Genomic DNA, 16,954 nt, shown 5'->3' on the forward strand with positions numbered 1-16,954 from the left:
ATTTATATTTATTATATTTAAAAATTAAATATAAACTATAATCATAGTATAAAAATCTTTAGTCAATATCTTTTTTAATGAAACACATTTGACTCTTGTCTTTGAGGTTAAGAAATCTGAAAAATATTATAAAAAATATGCCTCTTTCTTCTTTTTTTCTACAAGTAGTAGTAAAACAATAAAGAAAGAAGAAAAGGAAAGAATCCACTTACGTAAAATATGTGTATCTATCACCACCTCGTGGTTTCCAAAGAAATCTCATAGAACAGAACCACGCGAATCTATATACACTCAATACATTCTTACGTTGTCCCAATTATATCTCATTTTTTAGTCACACTCTCTGGTTTTTTGCTTACACAACCTGGTGACAATTTTGTAGAAGCACCAACTTACCAAAAATATATAATACTTAACAAAAAGATATAAATAAAGTATTATATTTTTTAAGATTACCGAGTTGCCACTGTTTTTTTTATAGTTTTACTCTGTCTGTAAGATTATGTGTAGTCTCTGTTGGAATCATTAACCTGTGCATGGTTCTTGGTCGTTTTTGTTTAATGGGGTTTTGAAAATCTTAATCAGTGTTTGGTTGGAGTTGTACTAAGACATATTTGCTTGCTTCAGTTGACACCATCATACACTTTCTTCTACTGCCACTGGACAATCTTCAATTTCCTCGTTTGTCCTCTTTGAGTTGGTAAGATTTTGTTGATTTTTTCATTACCCATTTCATTTAATAACAACTCATTTATTTCCTCTTGCCATATGATATAGATCAACTCATTCTAAGAGGGTTGTTCTTGTTTTGTTTATTTTTTATTTTGTGTGTTTTTGAATTGTTATCTTGTTTGAACTATTGTAAAAATTTCATCTTTTTATAACACATAAGTGCATGTTGTTAAGACATAAGTGCCTGTTGGATAATGAAATTGTAGGAGTTGTTGCAGTGTGTAATTTCATCACATCATGCCATATAAAGTCCCCAAATATGGATCATCATCTAAGGGTAGGAAGATCACACAGCTGAACAGTGATCTCGATCACGAAGGCGATAATGGGAATGTTAACCATGCTACCTATACAGTGCACATTCCTCCAACCCCAGATAACCAGCCTATGGAGATTTCTCTGGAGAGGTCCCCTTCAAGGAGAGTGGAGGACCGGTATGCATCTAGTTCTACGTTTAATGGCGGTTTCAATCACATTACGCAAGCGCATTTGAAGGAGAAGGTGACTGAAACTGATTACAGCCATCCTCAGATGAATGTTGCAAAAGGGTTATCTTGTACTGTTCCTGGTTGTGATGGAAAGCTCTTCATTGATGAGGGAGGAATGGATATGCTTTATTGTGACTGTTATGACAAGATTTGTAGGGATTGTTATTCAGATGCTTTAAGGGATGGTGAGGGGATTTGCCCTCGGTGCAAAGAGCCTTTCAAGGATTTGGATACGCATTTGGCTGATATGGCCAACGACCAGGGGTTGCCCATGCCATCCAGTGCTGGGGTGTCCAAGCCAGAGAGGAGTCTGCCGTTGGTGAAATCGGGGCTGTTGGTGAAATCGGGGCCGTTGGTGAAATCGGGGCCTTTGGCGAGAAACCAACCTAATGATCAAAATTTGTTTATGAACCAAACTAATGAATTTGATCATGATCAATGGTTTTTTGAAGGTAAGGGGAGCTATGGATTTGGGAATGCTATGTGGCCAAAAGATTGTGAGAATGATGGCAGTTCTGGTTCTGATTGGATGGCTGTTGATCCTAATGCCTTCCAGGAAAAGCAGTGGAGACCTTTGACCCAGAAAGTGAAAATTTCTGCTGCAATTCTGAGTCCATATCGGTATGTATGAGACCCTTTTCCTCTTTTTCTTTTTCCTTGTTTTTTACTTGCTTGTGGAAATGAAATGCTGGGATTGACTTTTCTCGTAGCTATGTCAATGCAATATTTGATTTTGTGTTATGTATTGACAGTTTCAACTGAAGTCGGATTTTCAAATATCTGATATCCAATTTGGATTAACTTTCTTTTCAAATGTATGTTCCCTCTTTTTTAGTGTCAGTACCGAGTATATTTCTCGAAGAACTTCTTTTTATAAAAGGGGAGAAAAGTGGGAGAACCTTTCATGTTATAGAAATGGTTGAATTGTTACCCACTTATGTACTTAAAATTACCCGAGGCAGAGCATTTAAGGTTCAGTCGCTGAAAAACATCATATATTTTTTCCATTTTATTGTTGTTACTGCACAAATGATACCAATGCTCAAATAGCTAAATTTAATCTCTCATAATTTGTTCAAAACTGACTTTGGCGAATTGATAATAAGGACTTCATTCTATTTCAAACTAACAATTATGTTAGTTTACCTGTTACATGATATTTTGTGACGCTTGTCTTCTTATTCATAATATTGAACATTTCAATTTTTTTATTGCTGTCTTGCTGGTGGAGTTGATCATTGCATGATATATTTTCCACCAGCTTTACCATCATTTGAATCAACATATTACATTATATAGATTTAATCTTCATTTTGTTGTTTTAACTTTCAGGCTCATAATATTCATCCGGTTGGTGGTGCTTGCTTTTTTTCTAACGTGGAGGGTCCGAAACCCCAATGATGATGCAAAATGGCTGTGGGGCATGTCTGTGGTTTGTGAAATCTGGTTCGCCTTCTCTTGGCTGCTTGACCAGCTTCCTAAGCTATTCCCCATAAATCGTGCTGCTGATCTCGAAGTCTTAAAAGAGAAGTTTGAAACTCCTAGTCCCGTCAATCCTGCTGGCAAGTCTGATCTTCCAGGAGTAGACATTTTTGTGTCAACTGCAGATCCAGAAAAAGAGCCCCCACTTGTCACTGCAAACACTATTCTTTCTATTCTAGCTGTTGATTATCCTGTTGAGAAGCTTTCATGTTATGTCTCTGATGATGGAGGCGCACTTCTAACTTTTGAGGCCATGGCAGAGGCTGCAAGTTTCGCCAATGTGTGGGTTCCTTTTTGTCGGAAGCATGACATTGAACCTAGGAACCCAGAATCTTATTTTAGTCTAAAGAGAGATCCCTACAAGAACAAGGTACGTTCTGACTTTGTAAGGGATCGCAGGCAGGTAAAGCGAGAGTATGATGAATTCAAGGTCCGGGTTAATGCCCTTCCCGATTCGATGCGGAGGCGTTCTGATGCTTATAATGCCAGAGAGGAGATCAAAGCTATCAAGCTTTGGAGGGAGAATGGAAACACTGAACCAATGGAGAATATGAAATTTCCTAAAGGTACTTGGATGACTGATGGTACACATTGGCCAGGCACTTGGACAAGTAGTGCACCGGAGCATTCTAGGGGAGATCATACCAGTATCATACAGGTAACTGTCACTCTTAAAGAGGCTCTCGTTATTCATTAGTATTTGTTTCAATCTCGTTGGGATATTGCTAAACTTCAAGTTCTCAGTGGTAAATAAAAAATCAAACAGAATTAGTCTAGAATGTCCAGCACGCATTGCATTGCAATATTATCAACTTATCATAGTTTTATGTGAACACTGGATGTCCTAATTTTCCGACTTCCTTCAAATGTAGGTAATGATAAAACCCCCGAGCGATGAACCATTGACAGGCACAAGATCAAATTCAACCGACATGGATTTAACTGAAGTTGATGTTCGTCTTCCAATGCTTGTCTATGTTTCTCGTGAAAAAAGACCTGGATATGATCACAACAAGAAGGCTGGGGCCATGAATGCCCTGGTTCGAGCCTCAGCCATCATGTCCAATGGCCCTTTCATACTTAACCTTGACTGTGATCATTACATATATAACTCCGAGGCACTAAGGGAAGGCATGTGCTACATGATGGACAGCGGTGGGGAAAAGATCTGCTACATTCAATTCCCTCAAAGGTTTGAAGGAATTGATCCTTCTGATCGCTATGCCAATCATAACACTGTATTCTTTGATGTCAATATGCGGGCTCTCGATGGACTCCAAGGTCCAGTATATGTTGGCACAGGATGCCTATTCAGAAGGACTGCACTGTATGGATTTGATCCACCAAGGGTTAAAGAAGAAACTGATTGCTTTGGTCGTAAGAAGAAATCCTCATCGGTTTCCTCTGCCCCCGAAGCTGTTGATGTTGAGGACCAGTCATTGAGGAACGGCAGCATTGATGAAGAAGACATGAATATTGCTCTTATTCCTAAGAGTTTTGGCAACTCAAGTCTCTTTATTGACTCAATAAGGTTGGCGGAGTTCCAAGGGCGTCCCCTTGCTGATCACCCATCTATCAAATATGGACGACCTCCAGGTGCTCTAATCGGTCCCCGTGAACCTCTCGATGCTCCAATTCTTGCTGAGGCAATCAGTGCGGTCTCATGCTGGTATGAAGATAAGACTGAATGGGGTGATAGAGTTGGATGGATTTATGGATCAGTAACTGAAGATGTCGTGACAGGTTATAGAATGCACAATAGAGGATGGAGGTCTATATATTGTGTGACCAAGAGGGATGCCTTCCGCGGCAGTGCTCCAATCAATCTGACTGACCGGCTTCACCAGGTTCTTCGATGGGCTACTGGCTCGGTTGAAATATTCTTTTCACGTAACAATGCTCTTGTAGCTAGTTCCAGAATGATGTTCCTGCAGAGGATTGCTTACCTTAATGTTGGAATTTACCCTTTCACTTCCATCTTTCTCATTGTTTACTGCTTCGTTCCTGCACTTTCCCTCTTCACCGGCCAGTTCATTGTCCAGACCGTTCAAATAACCTTCCTAATTTACCTCTTGGGCATCACCGTGACCCTTGTTCTACTCGCCATTCTGGAGATCAAATGGTCCGGTATTGATCTTGAAGAGTGGTGGAGGAATGAGCAATTCTGGTTGATCGGAGGCACAAGTGCCCATCTTGCTGCTGTCCTGCAAGGTCTACTAAAGGTGATTGCTGGCATTGAGATTTCATTCACCCTGACATCAAAATCCGGCGGCGATGATGTAAACGATGAATTCGCCGATCTTTATATCCTGAAATGGACCTCTCTCATGATACCACCCCTGACAATCATGATGGTCAATGTGATAGCGATAGCTATAGCCGCTATCCGGACGATATACAGCAATAACACTCATGGATGGAGCAGTTTGCTTGGAGGTGTGTTCTTCAGTTTTTGGGTATTGGCTCATCTGTATCCCTTTGCAAAAGGACTTATGGGTAGAAGGGGAAAGAGTCCTACTGTTGTGTATGTATGGGCTGGTCTAATATCAATCACTATTTCACTCCTTTGGGTTGCTATTAGTCCTCCATCTGGGAGCAGTGAAATTGGAGGGTCATTCCAATTCCCTTGATTTTCTGGCCCTCACTTTTCAGGTAGCACTTGTAAGTAATTCTCAGAAGCTTTTTGGTTCATTCAGATTTTTTAGCTACCATTCATTGTAGGCCAAGCTGTTGCCTCCACAAGGAAATAACATTACATTTTTTCTCAGCGCCATGGTCAGATTATTTACGTCATAGATTCAAATCTTCGGACTGAAATTATAAACTTTATAGCTCAATATTTTGTTTCCTTTATTGATTCTTGTGACATTAATCTCTTTAGGGGTGCAACTGTTATACCATTAAAGTCTCCTGATACAAATTTGGTTATATTATTTTGTTGTCTTTTAGGCTTAGTTTGGGAGTTGGATTTTGAAGAGGAAGGAAGGGAAAGGGAAGGCTTAGGAGCTATGAAATATACTTGTGAGAAGACTCTCAAACCTTCCCTTTCCCTTCCTTCCCCTCTAAAATTCAACTCACAAACTAACCCTTAGAAATTTTTCTCCTTTTAAGTTAACTTATTTTTAAGTTCTTCCAAGCACCTTTTTAGTTAACTGCTCTTGCTAGGCTTGATATTCATCATATTTATCTAGATGATCTACTGTAATAACTGAACTATGCAATTGTGAAATGAAGTTTAAATTATTGCTATTGTTGAAACTGAAGCACACTATTAATATTTTCTAAAAAAAATAAAAAAGCAAAAGTGAACAAATATGTCAGACCTCTTTTCTATGCATTTTCTGATATCAGTCAAATTCGTATTTATGAGATAATATTAATTTCATTTTTATTTGGATTATACATATTATTTTATAAGTTATTACGTATCTTCATAAATTAAGATATCTATATTTTTTTTATAATAATAAATATTATTCTTATCTGTGTCCCATAATCTACCAATTTTTTATATTTTATAACAACAAATAATTACTTTCAAATTCTTTTTGTCTTTGGAGTCCACATTTTTTATAAAAATAACAGCAAGAAATCTTCTAATGCAAGAAGTATTATTAAGAATAAGAATATTATATTAATAAATGAATGAAGAATATTTTTATTTCAGAGATTACCATAAGATTGCATGCATGAAAATGCTGTTATATGCAAGTATAAATTAAGTAATTAACAGTGAAATGGTCCGAGAGTCATAAGGTGGTCTGATAGTGAAGAGGGCGGTCATAAGAAATGGAGTGCAGGAGGTTGTGGATGGTGTAGGAGGTTTAGGATAGAGTCTCACCACAACAAAATACTAATATATTAACAACTAACATATTAACAATTGGCGATAAAAAAAAACAGTGAAATGGTCCGTTATCCATCTGTGATAATCTCCAATCAATTTTTCATCATCTCAAATCCATGGTACCTTTGAATTATCAAATTATCCTCTTAGGCAGAATATACTAATCTCCAATTTTAACTTGGTCATAGAAATATTGGTATTTTATATGATGTAATATCTATTCACGGTATAAAGATTTGGACACATTAATATATTATTCACTATTTAATTGCAACACTATTTTTGAAAAGTCAATGATAATTAAACATAAACTATTGCATGTATCATTAGTTGTAATTAGTTAAAAAAATAATTAATTATTAATTTTTTAACTTAAAAATATTTTTCAAACAAATCATAAGCTTATGATACATGCAATGACACAATTTATGGGACAACAATGTTGTCTCTCTTAGCACATATATCTTTTCTCATTTTATATATACTAGAAGGAAAATGATATATCCTCCTACTATATCCTCTTACTAATCCTTCTACCAACAAGAAGATGATATGTGTCACAATAAGATACTTTAATTATTAATGATTGGATTACAAGTGACATGTGTGTCATTTGTTGTGAGTAGAAGGGTTAGTAGGAGGATATAATAATGCTCATACTAGAAAGTCACACTTTCCCACATAAAAGAATGTGATGACAACCTCAAGGGGTTGCCTTAGATTTTTAGCTTCAAGTCTTGAGCTTTTTAAGTTGTAATTCAGTTTTGGTGAATTATAGAGAATTTGAGGTTGTTTGGTGAGAGAAATGGAAAAGATTAGAAGGGGAAGCGCCACAAGCAAGAATGCTTGATAAACTAGTGTTATTCGCCATAAGCGAAGAAACATGATACGAATTCATCAATCGTGGTTACATCCAACAATAAAGGTTTTTAGGAGAATTCTCTCAACTAAAATAAACGCAAGGTTTTCTCAAAATTAAACTTAACTTTATTAATGACAATTTAATTACATAAATAGAGCAAGAATGTTTGATAAGCTAGTGTTATTTGCCACAAGCTAGGAAGCTTGATAAGAACTTGTTAATGGTGGCCACAACCAACCTAGGGTTTTTAGGATAAGTGCTCTCAACTAAAACAACTTAGATTTAATCAAAATTCAACTTAACTTTATTAATGACAATTCAATTACATAAATAGGCAATCTGATTGTCTTGGGCTGAAATAAAAGACTAAGTCCTAATTAACTTGCATAATGAAAAATCCTAATTAAAACTTAGGCTAAAAATAAATATGAAATAATGATGTAACTCATAATTAAATCATGTAAATGGTTGCGTTGTAGTGACTTGATCCTATTTTTAAGGGATTTGAATATGATCCAATTTTAGTTGATAGGAAATAGATTATCTCCTCAACAAACCATATCGAAGATATCTTCCCCTTTTTAGCTTTAATTTATCCCTTTGGCCAACTGAAATGATGATAGCTTTCCTTTGAATTTCTCCAACCGTATTGCTTGAAGATAGATTAGATTTGACGAATTTGAAATAGACAAATCTTTTCCCAACCGTGTGGATTAATTCCAATCTGATTTAGGCATAGATATTTCACTAAATCTCATTTCTTATCTCTAGTCCTTGCCATTCCATCATTGTAGCCGTGACTAGTTATCCTTGAACCTAAGTGAACTACTTGGTTATGAATCTGGACCATGTTATATATGAATCCCAACCCACATTATATGAATTAAATACTAACATTTTTGACATCAAATAAACTAAACTCCTAAGACTATATGAGAATGTAATCTCATTTATTTGATTTAATGGAAATAAAAATAAACCTAAGTAGAAAGTGACCTAAGGACATAAATGTCCTTCTTATATACCCTCTCCTGGATCAATTGTGTCATTTGAGAGTTTAAAGACCTTTGTCTTGACCTTAGCCCTAGTTGTAGGACCATCATAACTTCTCTTGTCCTTGGGATCAAAGGCTGCCCTATGAGAGTTTACATCAGAATGGACCAAACCGAACTGAATAGACTTTTCGTTGGTCCATCTATTCCGCTATTTACATCGATGGATGATTCATCCGTACCGGCATAAGCCATGATTTTCATACGTATATAGAATTGCCTCAAGTAATACCTCATGTCCCAATTAATTATGTTGCTGCAAAACCCACTAGCTGATTAGGTGCTGTAACTTTCAAACGGAATCCGAATTATTTCATTCTCATTTAAAAAAATTGCAATTTTATTTAACCAAACTCTAATCCACCTTCTTGAAGGTAATGTTTATCATGGTTCAATTAGTTCAACTAAGTTAAATCTGTGATAAGTTGTGATTAAACCGAAATATAACTCATTCATGATTTTACCAATTCAACTAATCTAGTTCAATTTTGAAAACATTACTTGCAAGGTAAGTTATAGAATGACATGAAAAGGCCATTTAGAGAAAATTCAAAACGTAGGGGTGTTGAAAATGTGCCATTGACCAAAAATGGTCTTCAAATTGGGTTAACATTTGGTGTATAACGCGTGCTCATGAGTTTCAACTTTCAAACACAATAGTTAGCATTTATTACTCTTGCTCCTTTAGGCTCCCCATTGTTTGGTCAAATAAGAAGAAAAAAAGTGTACTTTAAATCAATTAGCCAAGTTTTAAAATAAAATAAATTCATTTGAGGAGATTGCCACCACATGTTTTAGAGCACCCTTGGAAGAATCGAATGAAGAAAAAATGTAAAAGGAGTGGTGTATTAATTATATTGAAAATTTTAGACTTGGCTTCTTGTGCTAAATTTCAACTCGTTAATGACACCCCTTATTAAATACCTACTATTTTCAGTTCACTAATGAGGATGCTATTATAACTCAATAGTAATGAAATCTTTTAATATCTGAATGAAATCAAATTTGAAAGACTATTTTCCTAAAATTAATAGTTGTAATAGAATATGACCAAATTACTAGTTCACATAAATGTATTGATGTAATCTTTCGTTTTAGGCCTCGGCCCCGTTATTCACCAAAAATATGTACGTGTTAATGATAAGACTCCTAAAATAAAGCAAAATATGAAATTTATAAGTAAATAAATTAAAATCTCTCTAATTATCTAAACTATATCAAAATAAAAACATGAATACAAATTATAACTAATTGAGGAAGGATATGTGATAAAAATCATCTGCTAAACATCCCGTATGAAAATCAAGTATTAGGATCAGTAAACAATCCCAACTGCTTGTGTAACGGAAACGTAGTTCTCCTAAAGAATATTTAATGATAAAAAATATATGACAGGATAGTATATAAGTTTCATATATTATCAATTTTATCATTTATTAGTCATATTTAATTATTATTTAATCTTTAAAAAAATAGTTCAAATAAATGATGAATAATATATTGTTTTTTCATAAATATTAGATATTATACTAATATTTAATTTCAATTATTTCATGCTTCGAGCTCTATCCCTTTCAATAATGGCGTCATACCTCAGAAAACTAAGCAAGTTGACAGTTGAATTTAATTATTTATTCATTTTCAAACAATATTTATGAACAACCATGACCTTTCTATGCTAAAATATAAATTTAGTTGATGTTTTATTTTTAAAACCAATAATAAAATGAATAATACATGAGACATTTTTTGTATTACTAAGAGTATCATTTACTCTATTTGTAAATAATTAATCAACTTTTAAATGTATAATTGTCTTTTGCAACAACTATTACTTATAAAAGTCAAATATTTAACATGATACAATACATTTAATGAAACCTTATAATATTAGACTTTGTTATCTTTGTTATTACATAAATCACTTTGAAACAACATATATGATTTCTAAGTACCATATACATGCATGGCGGACTAGGCAATGCAAAACGACGTGGACAAATATAAGCTGTTTAAGTACAATCTTATATAATAGTATTTTAGAGTACATGATCTTAACCACTCTTAAGTTGCAAAATGTATAAATAAATACCAACCGTACTCAATGACCGCATGCATTTCTTGACACAAAAGTAGGACTTATTCATTAACTTATATATTCCATCTACAGAAACAACAGACACTACGTAACACAAGCATAAACCAAAACACATTAAACATGCCTAATTTTGACAATATTATTATCAAAATAATTGTTTATGATTTACTAATCATACACATATGTATGGTTAAGAGATTTAGGTCAAAAAATTAAATATTCAATTTTTTAAATATGACAAATACGTTTTAAAAGAACAATATGATTAGTTAATAATACGTTTAATAATGATATGTATTACACCTAAATCTTAAAGAAAAAATAACTTTAAGTAGATAGAATCACAAATTTATCTACGTCTCAAATAATATAATGTAAAAACTTCACAAATGAAGACTTAAAAATCAAACACTATTATTTACATCTCATATCAATCATCAAATATCACCCTGATCAGTATCAACTACCGGAGTTGTAGTACGACCCTTTCGCCTAGCTTGTCGGCGATGGCTGCCGCCGAATCTCAACCTTCCGGTCTCCTTAAATCTTTGTTGCTCTGCAGGTATAATATTACACTCTGGTGGTGGCACATGGTACCTCAATGTATCGTAACAATAAGAGTAGTACATGAAACGCTGCCTGAACCTACGCATGGCGTGGCGACGCATAGGGGTCATGGCGGCGTAGTCTTGAGCTTCTAGATCGGCGTGTTGGTTGGTGCAAGCCTTGCCATATGGGACTTCTTGGATGGGATCAACAGAGCAACCCTTGAGGACTAGGTCCTTGAACTCGGTTACAAATGGTGCATACTTATAGTTAACTTTGTATTTTCCACCTGATGTGGCCCAATTTGATGCGTCCCATATGGTAGCATATAATGACATTGGCTTAGATGGATAATCGGCTCCCATTTTCTCACTTTGTAACACTTCTCTAATGGGAACTTCATCAATGTAAAATCTGCAATAACCCAAACATGTAATGATGAATAATTAGACATTGGTATGATAATATTTAATTTTATTTAGAAAAGGAAGTTCGGTAGTTAGCACATATGCAAATATTCCCATGAAATAAAAAGTGATTTTTGCCAGCTAGTTTTGATATCAATTAGGTGGAATTATGGGGACAGGGTTGGCAAACGGTATAGCTATCTATTATCAACTTGCTTTAGTTTGGTAATCTAACCAAAATAGTTGCTATTTATCATGAAGATTAAAAAACTATAACTCACATGCCTCTTTATAATGTATGAACTAATTCCTCTTTTCTAAACTTTATTATGAATTTGTGTAGGCCCACTTGAACTTGGACCTATATAAGGTATGTCAATACCCTTCTAACTAATATGCTGTGTGTGGTTTACAAATTTTAATTATACTTAAGGTTGGCGAATATTTTGCTATGAAATATATTCCAGTCATATTCTTTATGTGTAAGATTGAGAATCATAATTTTCTAGTAAGAAATTAATTAGGAAAGCTATGCAATTCTGTTCACCCCAAAATCAAACGATATTACAAGCTTATCACATCATAGAATCATCAACTCAAAGATTTTGCTATATATAACATTACATATAACGGGAAGGACCGTGATGGGATATGTATGACTTCAAACGAAATAGTCTTTCCAGGAATGTTATTAAACTTAGAATCTGTAAATAATTCAATGAGTGCACTAAGTAAATGAATTATTGTTTGGACTAATAGGTTAATGGTTACACCAGTTGATTCAGTTTATATTATAAATTCTACAAAATTCATAACATTGATTAATATTATTTAATAATTTTATACTTCAAATTTAAAAATATTATATATCTAATTAAATAACTAATAAATAAGATTTTACTACTATAAAATATAATAAATAAAACGATGCTTTAATTGGAAAAAAACGACGAAGGATTTTCTATATAAGTTAACAAATGAGAAACATAACTATAGATAAATTAAAAACAACTGATTTTTTAATTAAAAATAACATTGTTTTGATTGCTTTTAAAAAAAATATTTTTTTGGTTGACTCAACCCAACCAGTTCAACCATTCGAGTCATCGACAAAGTCTAACCAAGTCAATTATTTTTATGTAAAACCGATTAGATGAGAGGCTCAAATCATTTATATGTCCGGTTTACAGTTGAACCGGTCAGACTGGTCTGAACTGAATTTTATAATACTACATATATTATACACATAAATATAAGGATAAGCACAAATTTAATTTGCGAGGAAAAAAAATCAAATAATTGTGTTAGAGTTTATCATCACCATAGAGAAAAAATGTGATAAGAATGACAGCTATTTAATTGAAATACTGCATACCAAACAAAACTCAAGCTGGCCATGAGTGTGGGCCTAATATATCTTACTAAAACTGGGGAAAAGAATCATAATTCGAAATCATCACTAACATCTCAAACCATCCTTTTAGTAATGAAAACTATATGCTTTGGAACATTTGCTAGCTCATAGATACACACAAGTTGTAGACTACGCATCCCACACGCAATTCCAAACACTTTCCTCTCACGTTAAGTCAAAATAAAACCAATTCAATCATATATACTAACACACCATGTTAAAGTTAAATACTATGCCATAGATATACATCTAATGATGTATGCATAGATATGGATAGTGTATGACTTTTATACACGTCACTACATAATCCACCATTTATATTTTATCATCATTCACTTTTCAAAAAAAGTAATCCAATAAATGGTGGATAATATAATGATTGTGAATAAATTTTTACAATAATAATACATAGATATTACACTCAAATATTAATTTCCTAGCACAAAATACACCAATATAATAGCACATGAATGTATGTAACGAATATAGAAATTCCCTTACATGACATTCTTGGGTGTCCAAAGGATGCTGTATCTATGGTATTCTTTGGTTGGATCGAACCATAAGCGATACCGCTCCTCTCGGCCACGGTGGGTGCTACCGTTGCCGTACAAGTTGGTCTGAAACCGCCACGGTTTTCCGGCTATGTTACCTAAGAATTCAAAGTCCAATTCATCGTGGCTTTTCTCAAACACATCACCGTTTGATGTCTGTACCATGCAAAAAAGAATCAACAATCACCACTTACGTTTACAGTAAATATCATGCATATATAGTCACATATCATAATACTTAAAATAGTTTATTTAAATTATTTAAAAATTTGATTGGTTTTGATTAATACATACTTGTGACATGAATGATGTTTCATAGTGTAACGGTATGGGAGGCCATTGAAGAATGAAAAGCAGTATGATTACTAACTCTGCACTGTTAGAACAGTTTTATTTTTCACAACTATTTTGTTTGTTTAAAAAGTCAAACATAAATAAAAGTGAGTTCAGAAACTGTAATAAATCTTGAATTGACTCTGCTACATGCACCATAAAATTTTGGGCTTTGCTATAAGTTCGGAAAAGAGAAAAATGAGATTTTAGCTGAACACATAAAATGAAAGTTTGACTAATTACCATCTAGCGTGTTTTACTGATCACATGTAATTAATGAAAAAAAGGAAAAGGAAGCAAGGAGGGAAAGAATCACATGAAGAAAAATCTCAGCAGCATCAAACATGAAACAAATATTCTTTTAAGAAAATAATCCCAGCATCTTTTTATAAGAAAAAACGAGACTTGAAAGAAATTAAACAAATATTAATCTGATTGAAGAAACAAATATTAATATTGTTACTTACATAAAACGCAACACAAACACCAGCAGAATAATTCGATGGCAACTTTATATTTGCACTGAAGAATCCATACTGATACATGTTGGAAGAAATAAAACCTGAACCTATCATCACACAAAGAGAAAACAAACAAAAATACATAAAGTTATTTTCAAATAGAATTGTTTGTTATTATATATAAATGAATATCAGAATATGATCATGGCTACAAGTTTAACTATTACCTGTGTAACGATCGAGGAGGAGTTTAACGCCGTTGTCATCGGAGGTGCGAACAACGTTGGCATCTCCGAAGAGTGGAGAATAACCATCGCTGAAGGGTATGGTAGCAAGGTCGAAGGTTGAGTTGCTGAAACTGAAGAAGAAGAAGAATAAGAGAATAAGAGAAAAGAGAAAATGAGTTTTGGGTGTTGTTGTTCCAAAACAACGTAGGATATGATCCATATTAATTTTGAGGATTTGTTTTTCTGTTTCTGTGTGATGTTGTTTTTTCTCTCTATACTCTTATATTTATACACAACTACCTAAGAGAAGGAGAGTATTCGTATTTGGTTGCTGAGGGTGGCTTTTATGTTATTATTTTATATTACATCCTTTTTGAAATAACACTGGAACAAATAAAATATAATCTGAATAACTAATTTTGTGTGGCTCAATTTTTTATAAATAAATTAGTAACTATTCCTATTTTTCTTTAAACTTTATTCTTATTTTTTTTTAATCACTTACCTAGGGTTGTTGATATTTTAAAAAGAACTTTTATACTTATCTTAAACAACCATTTTGAAATAGATTAGATATTGTCTCGTTAATTTTTTTGTATGCAAAATTGTGCTTGCTGAGTGAGATTAATATGAGCCACTTTTTGGTACATCAGAAATAAAAGAAAGAAGAAATAAACTAAAGCAAAAGCAAAGTTAAAAGATTTAGGTATGGCAAAAAATCTGACCTGTGGTTCGTAGAAATTCCCACAACGAATATCTGCAATAATAACTTATGAGTAAAAATGAGTTTTATGATATTTATCTTGTAGGTACCGCATATTTATAAATTTAGTTTTTAATTAAACTTTTTTATATGTATTATAGTTTTTATTATTATTTTAAGATTATATATCATATACTTTATTATTATTTCATAATAAATTATATCTATTTTACTATAATCATAAATTTATCATATAAATATCATATTATTCATGTCATAATTATTTTTACACATTGATTATTACAAAATATATAAATATACAATTAAAATTAAAAACTAGTTGGATACTTGCAAATACCCGCTACCCGTATGGATATCCGCAAATATTATGAGTTTGGGGACAAGAAAGCATTATACGAGCTCGTTGTCATCCCTGAAAGATTCATCTGCAGAATGAGCAACATTCCTCTAGGTGGAGAGTCCCAGATTTTGAGTTCCTCATGAAGGCTCATAATAAGTTTAGACATGTAATTTGTCGTCATATTTCTTTATCGATGGATATGCTATAGTAGAACATTTCAAATAATCCTCATAAGCAATTCACAAATGTTATGAAGTACTTGGACAATGAGACCCAAGTAAATTTGCATCTTATCGATAATGAAATAGATTGCTTCGAGACACTCAGTCTCAAAGTAACGCGACGATGACCCACTTCTACGAGCTCAGCTTGGATAGAAGATCCAATTCCAAAATTTTCAGTGAACACAAATAATTAAAGACTGACATTATTTTGAATAACTTCACCTCATCTAATCGTTTAATCTTAAAAACTACAACTTCCATCTACATTAAAGTTAACCTTCCATTTTTTTGGGTAACACCAATGGTCACTCGGCTGGATTGCTTCATTAAACATTGTATCAATAACATATCAATCTCTAAAGTCATAGGAACATTGTGAGAGACGTTAGAGATATCCCATGTAACATCTCCAAAGACTGTCTGATTATGTCATCGTCACGACCACCATATGCTTGTGAAGAAGAGAAATTTGTTTGAGAATCTAGTGTGAGTTACCATCCAATATATGAATGATTGGTTAGTGTGGAAGGTTTTCTCATTGAAACCTAGACGACACTAAAGAAGAGCTGAGTTCCCACAAACTCTGAAGGTGCGAAGTAGATCTTCGATTTCACCTTCCACAAGTAGGCATAATTGACATTTTTCTCCTGAAATAAAGAGAGTTGGTAGGTAAAGAATTTTGATCAGAAAACCATGGAATAAACTTAACTTTTTTTAGGGACAAGAATTCTCCACAATCAACTCAATTGAGAATGAGAGTAAATTAGATCACCATGACTATTAAGCTACCAATATCCCAAATTAATCGTGTCACACCCATAAGTATTATTAGCCCAATGCCAACCACCAAAATTATGAGAGGACGTCATCACAAGAACGAAAAGAATGAAGTCCTTCACATAATTAGGAAGTAAGGTGTAAATCATACTAAAGTCCCACCAAAAGTCTCTCCATAACTCTTTCAACCAAAGTTGAGCATTAGAAATATAAGCAAAATCCACCATACGCCAAAACTTACCCAAACCCGTCCAATTATCATACCAGCGAGGATAATCACCATCTTCAAGCTGTAAGCTGAAGTCACTCCTTAGTCTCATAGTTGCCTTAATAATGCACTTCCACGTAGGGGAGGTTGACTGTTTAGTTCGAGCGAAAAGAATGCA

At 33.6% G+C, this 16,954-nt stretch overlaps 2 protein-coding genes across 3 annotated transcripts; one reads left to right on the forward strand and one right to left on the reverse strand.

Moving 5' to 3' along the window:
- On the forward strand, nt 382-5,481 carry LOC109332193 (cellulose synthase-like protein D2). 2 transcript variants are annotated; one of them, XM_019567083.1, is made up of 4 exons: nt 382-700; nt 939-1,841; nt 2,553-3,360; nt 3,575-5,481. In XM_019567083.1, the coding sequence occupies exons 2-4, from the start codon at nt 970-972 to the stop codon at nt 5,330-5,332; spliced, it is 3,438 nt and encodes a 1,145-aa protein (XP_019422628.1). In that variant the 5' UTR covers nt 382-700; nt 939-969; the 3' UTR covers nt 5,333-5,481. The 2 variants fall into 2 exon arrangements, with proteins under 2 accessions (XP_019422628.1, XP_019422629.1); XM_019567084.1 differs by having other exon boundaries at nt 951-1,841.
- On the reverse strand, nt 10,872-14,793 carry LOC109333458 (probable xyloglucan endotransglucosylase/hydrolase protein 30). The gene is made up of 4 exons (XM_019568949.1): nt 14,504-14,793; nt 14,283-14,383; nt 13,430-13,638; nt 10,872-11,521 (listed from the first exon to the last, which is right to left on the reverse strand). Exons 1-4 carry the CDS (start codon nt 14,721-14,723, stop codon nt 10,999-11,001), a joined length of 1,053 nt encoding a protein of 350 aa, XP_019424494.1. The 5' UTR covers nt 14,724-14,793; the 3' UTR covers nt 10,872-10,998.

Source organism: Lupinus angustifolius, chromosome LG18 (assembly GCF_001865875.1).
Source record: "Lupinus angustifolius cultivar Tanjil chromosome LG18, LupAngTanjil_v1.0, whole genome shotgun sequence".
NCBI classification, from domain to species: domain Eukaryota; kingdom Viridiplantae; phylum Streptophyta; class Magnoliopsida; order Fabales; family Fabaceae; genus Lupinus; species Lupinus angustifolius.

What these genes read in the sequence shown, in the direction of transcription:
- LOC109333458 (XM_019568949.1), bottom strand. Translation starts at nt 14,723, where the DNA reads ATGGATCATATCCTACGTTGTTTTGGAACAACAACACCCAAAACTCAT. An exon ending in CCTCCTCGATCGTTACACAG is followed by an intron (nt 14,384 to 14,503) that starts GTAATAGTTAAA and finishes GTGTGATGATAG; the next exon opens with GTTCAGGTTTTATTTCTTCC. An exon ending in GTGTTTGTGTTGCGTTTTAT is followed by an intron (nt 13,639 to 14,282) that starts GTAAGTAACAAT and finishes TGCATGGTACAG; the next exon opens with ACATCAAACGGTGATGTGTT.
- LOC109332193 (XM_019567083.1), top strand. Translation starts at nt 970, where the DNA reads ATGCCATATAAAGTCCCCAAATATGGATCATCATCTAAGGGTAGGAAG. An exon ending in GCAATTCTGAGTCCATATCG is followed by an intron (nt 1,842 to 2,552) that starts GTATGTATGAGA and finishes TTTAACTTTCAG; the next exon opens with GCTCATAATATTCATCCGGT. An exon ending in ATCATACCAGTATCATACAG is followed by an intron (nt 3,361 to 3,574) that starts GTAACTGTCACT and finishes CTTCAAATGTAG; the next exon opens with GTAATGATAAAACCCCCGAG.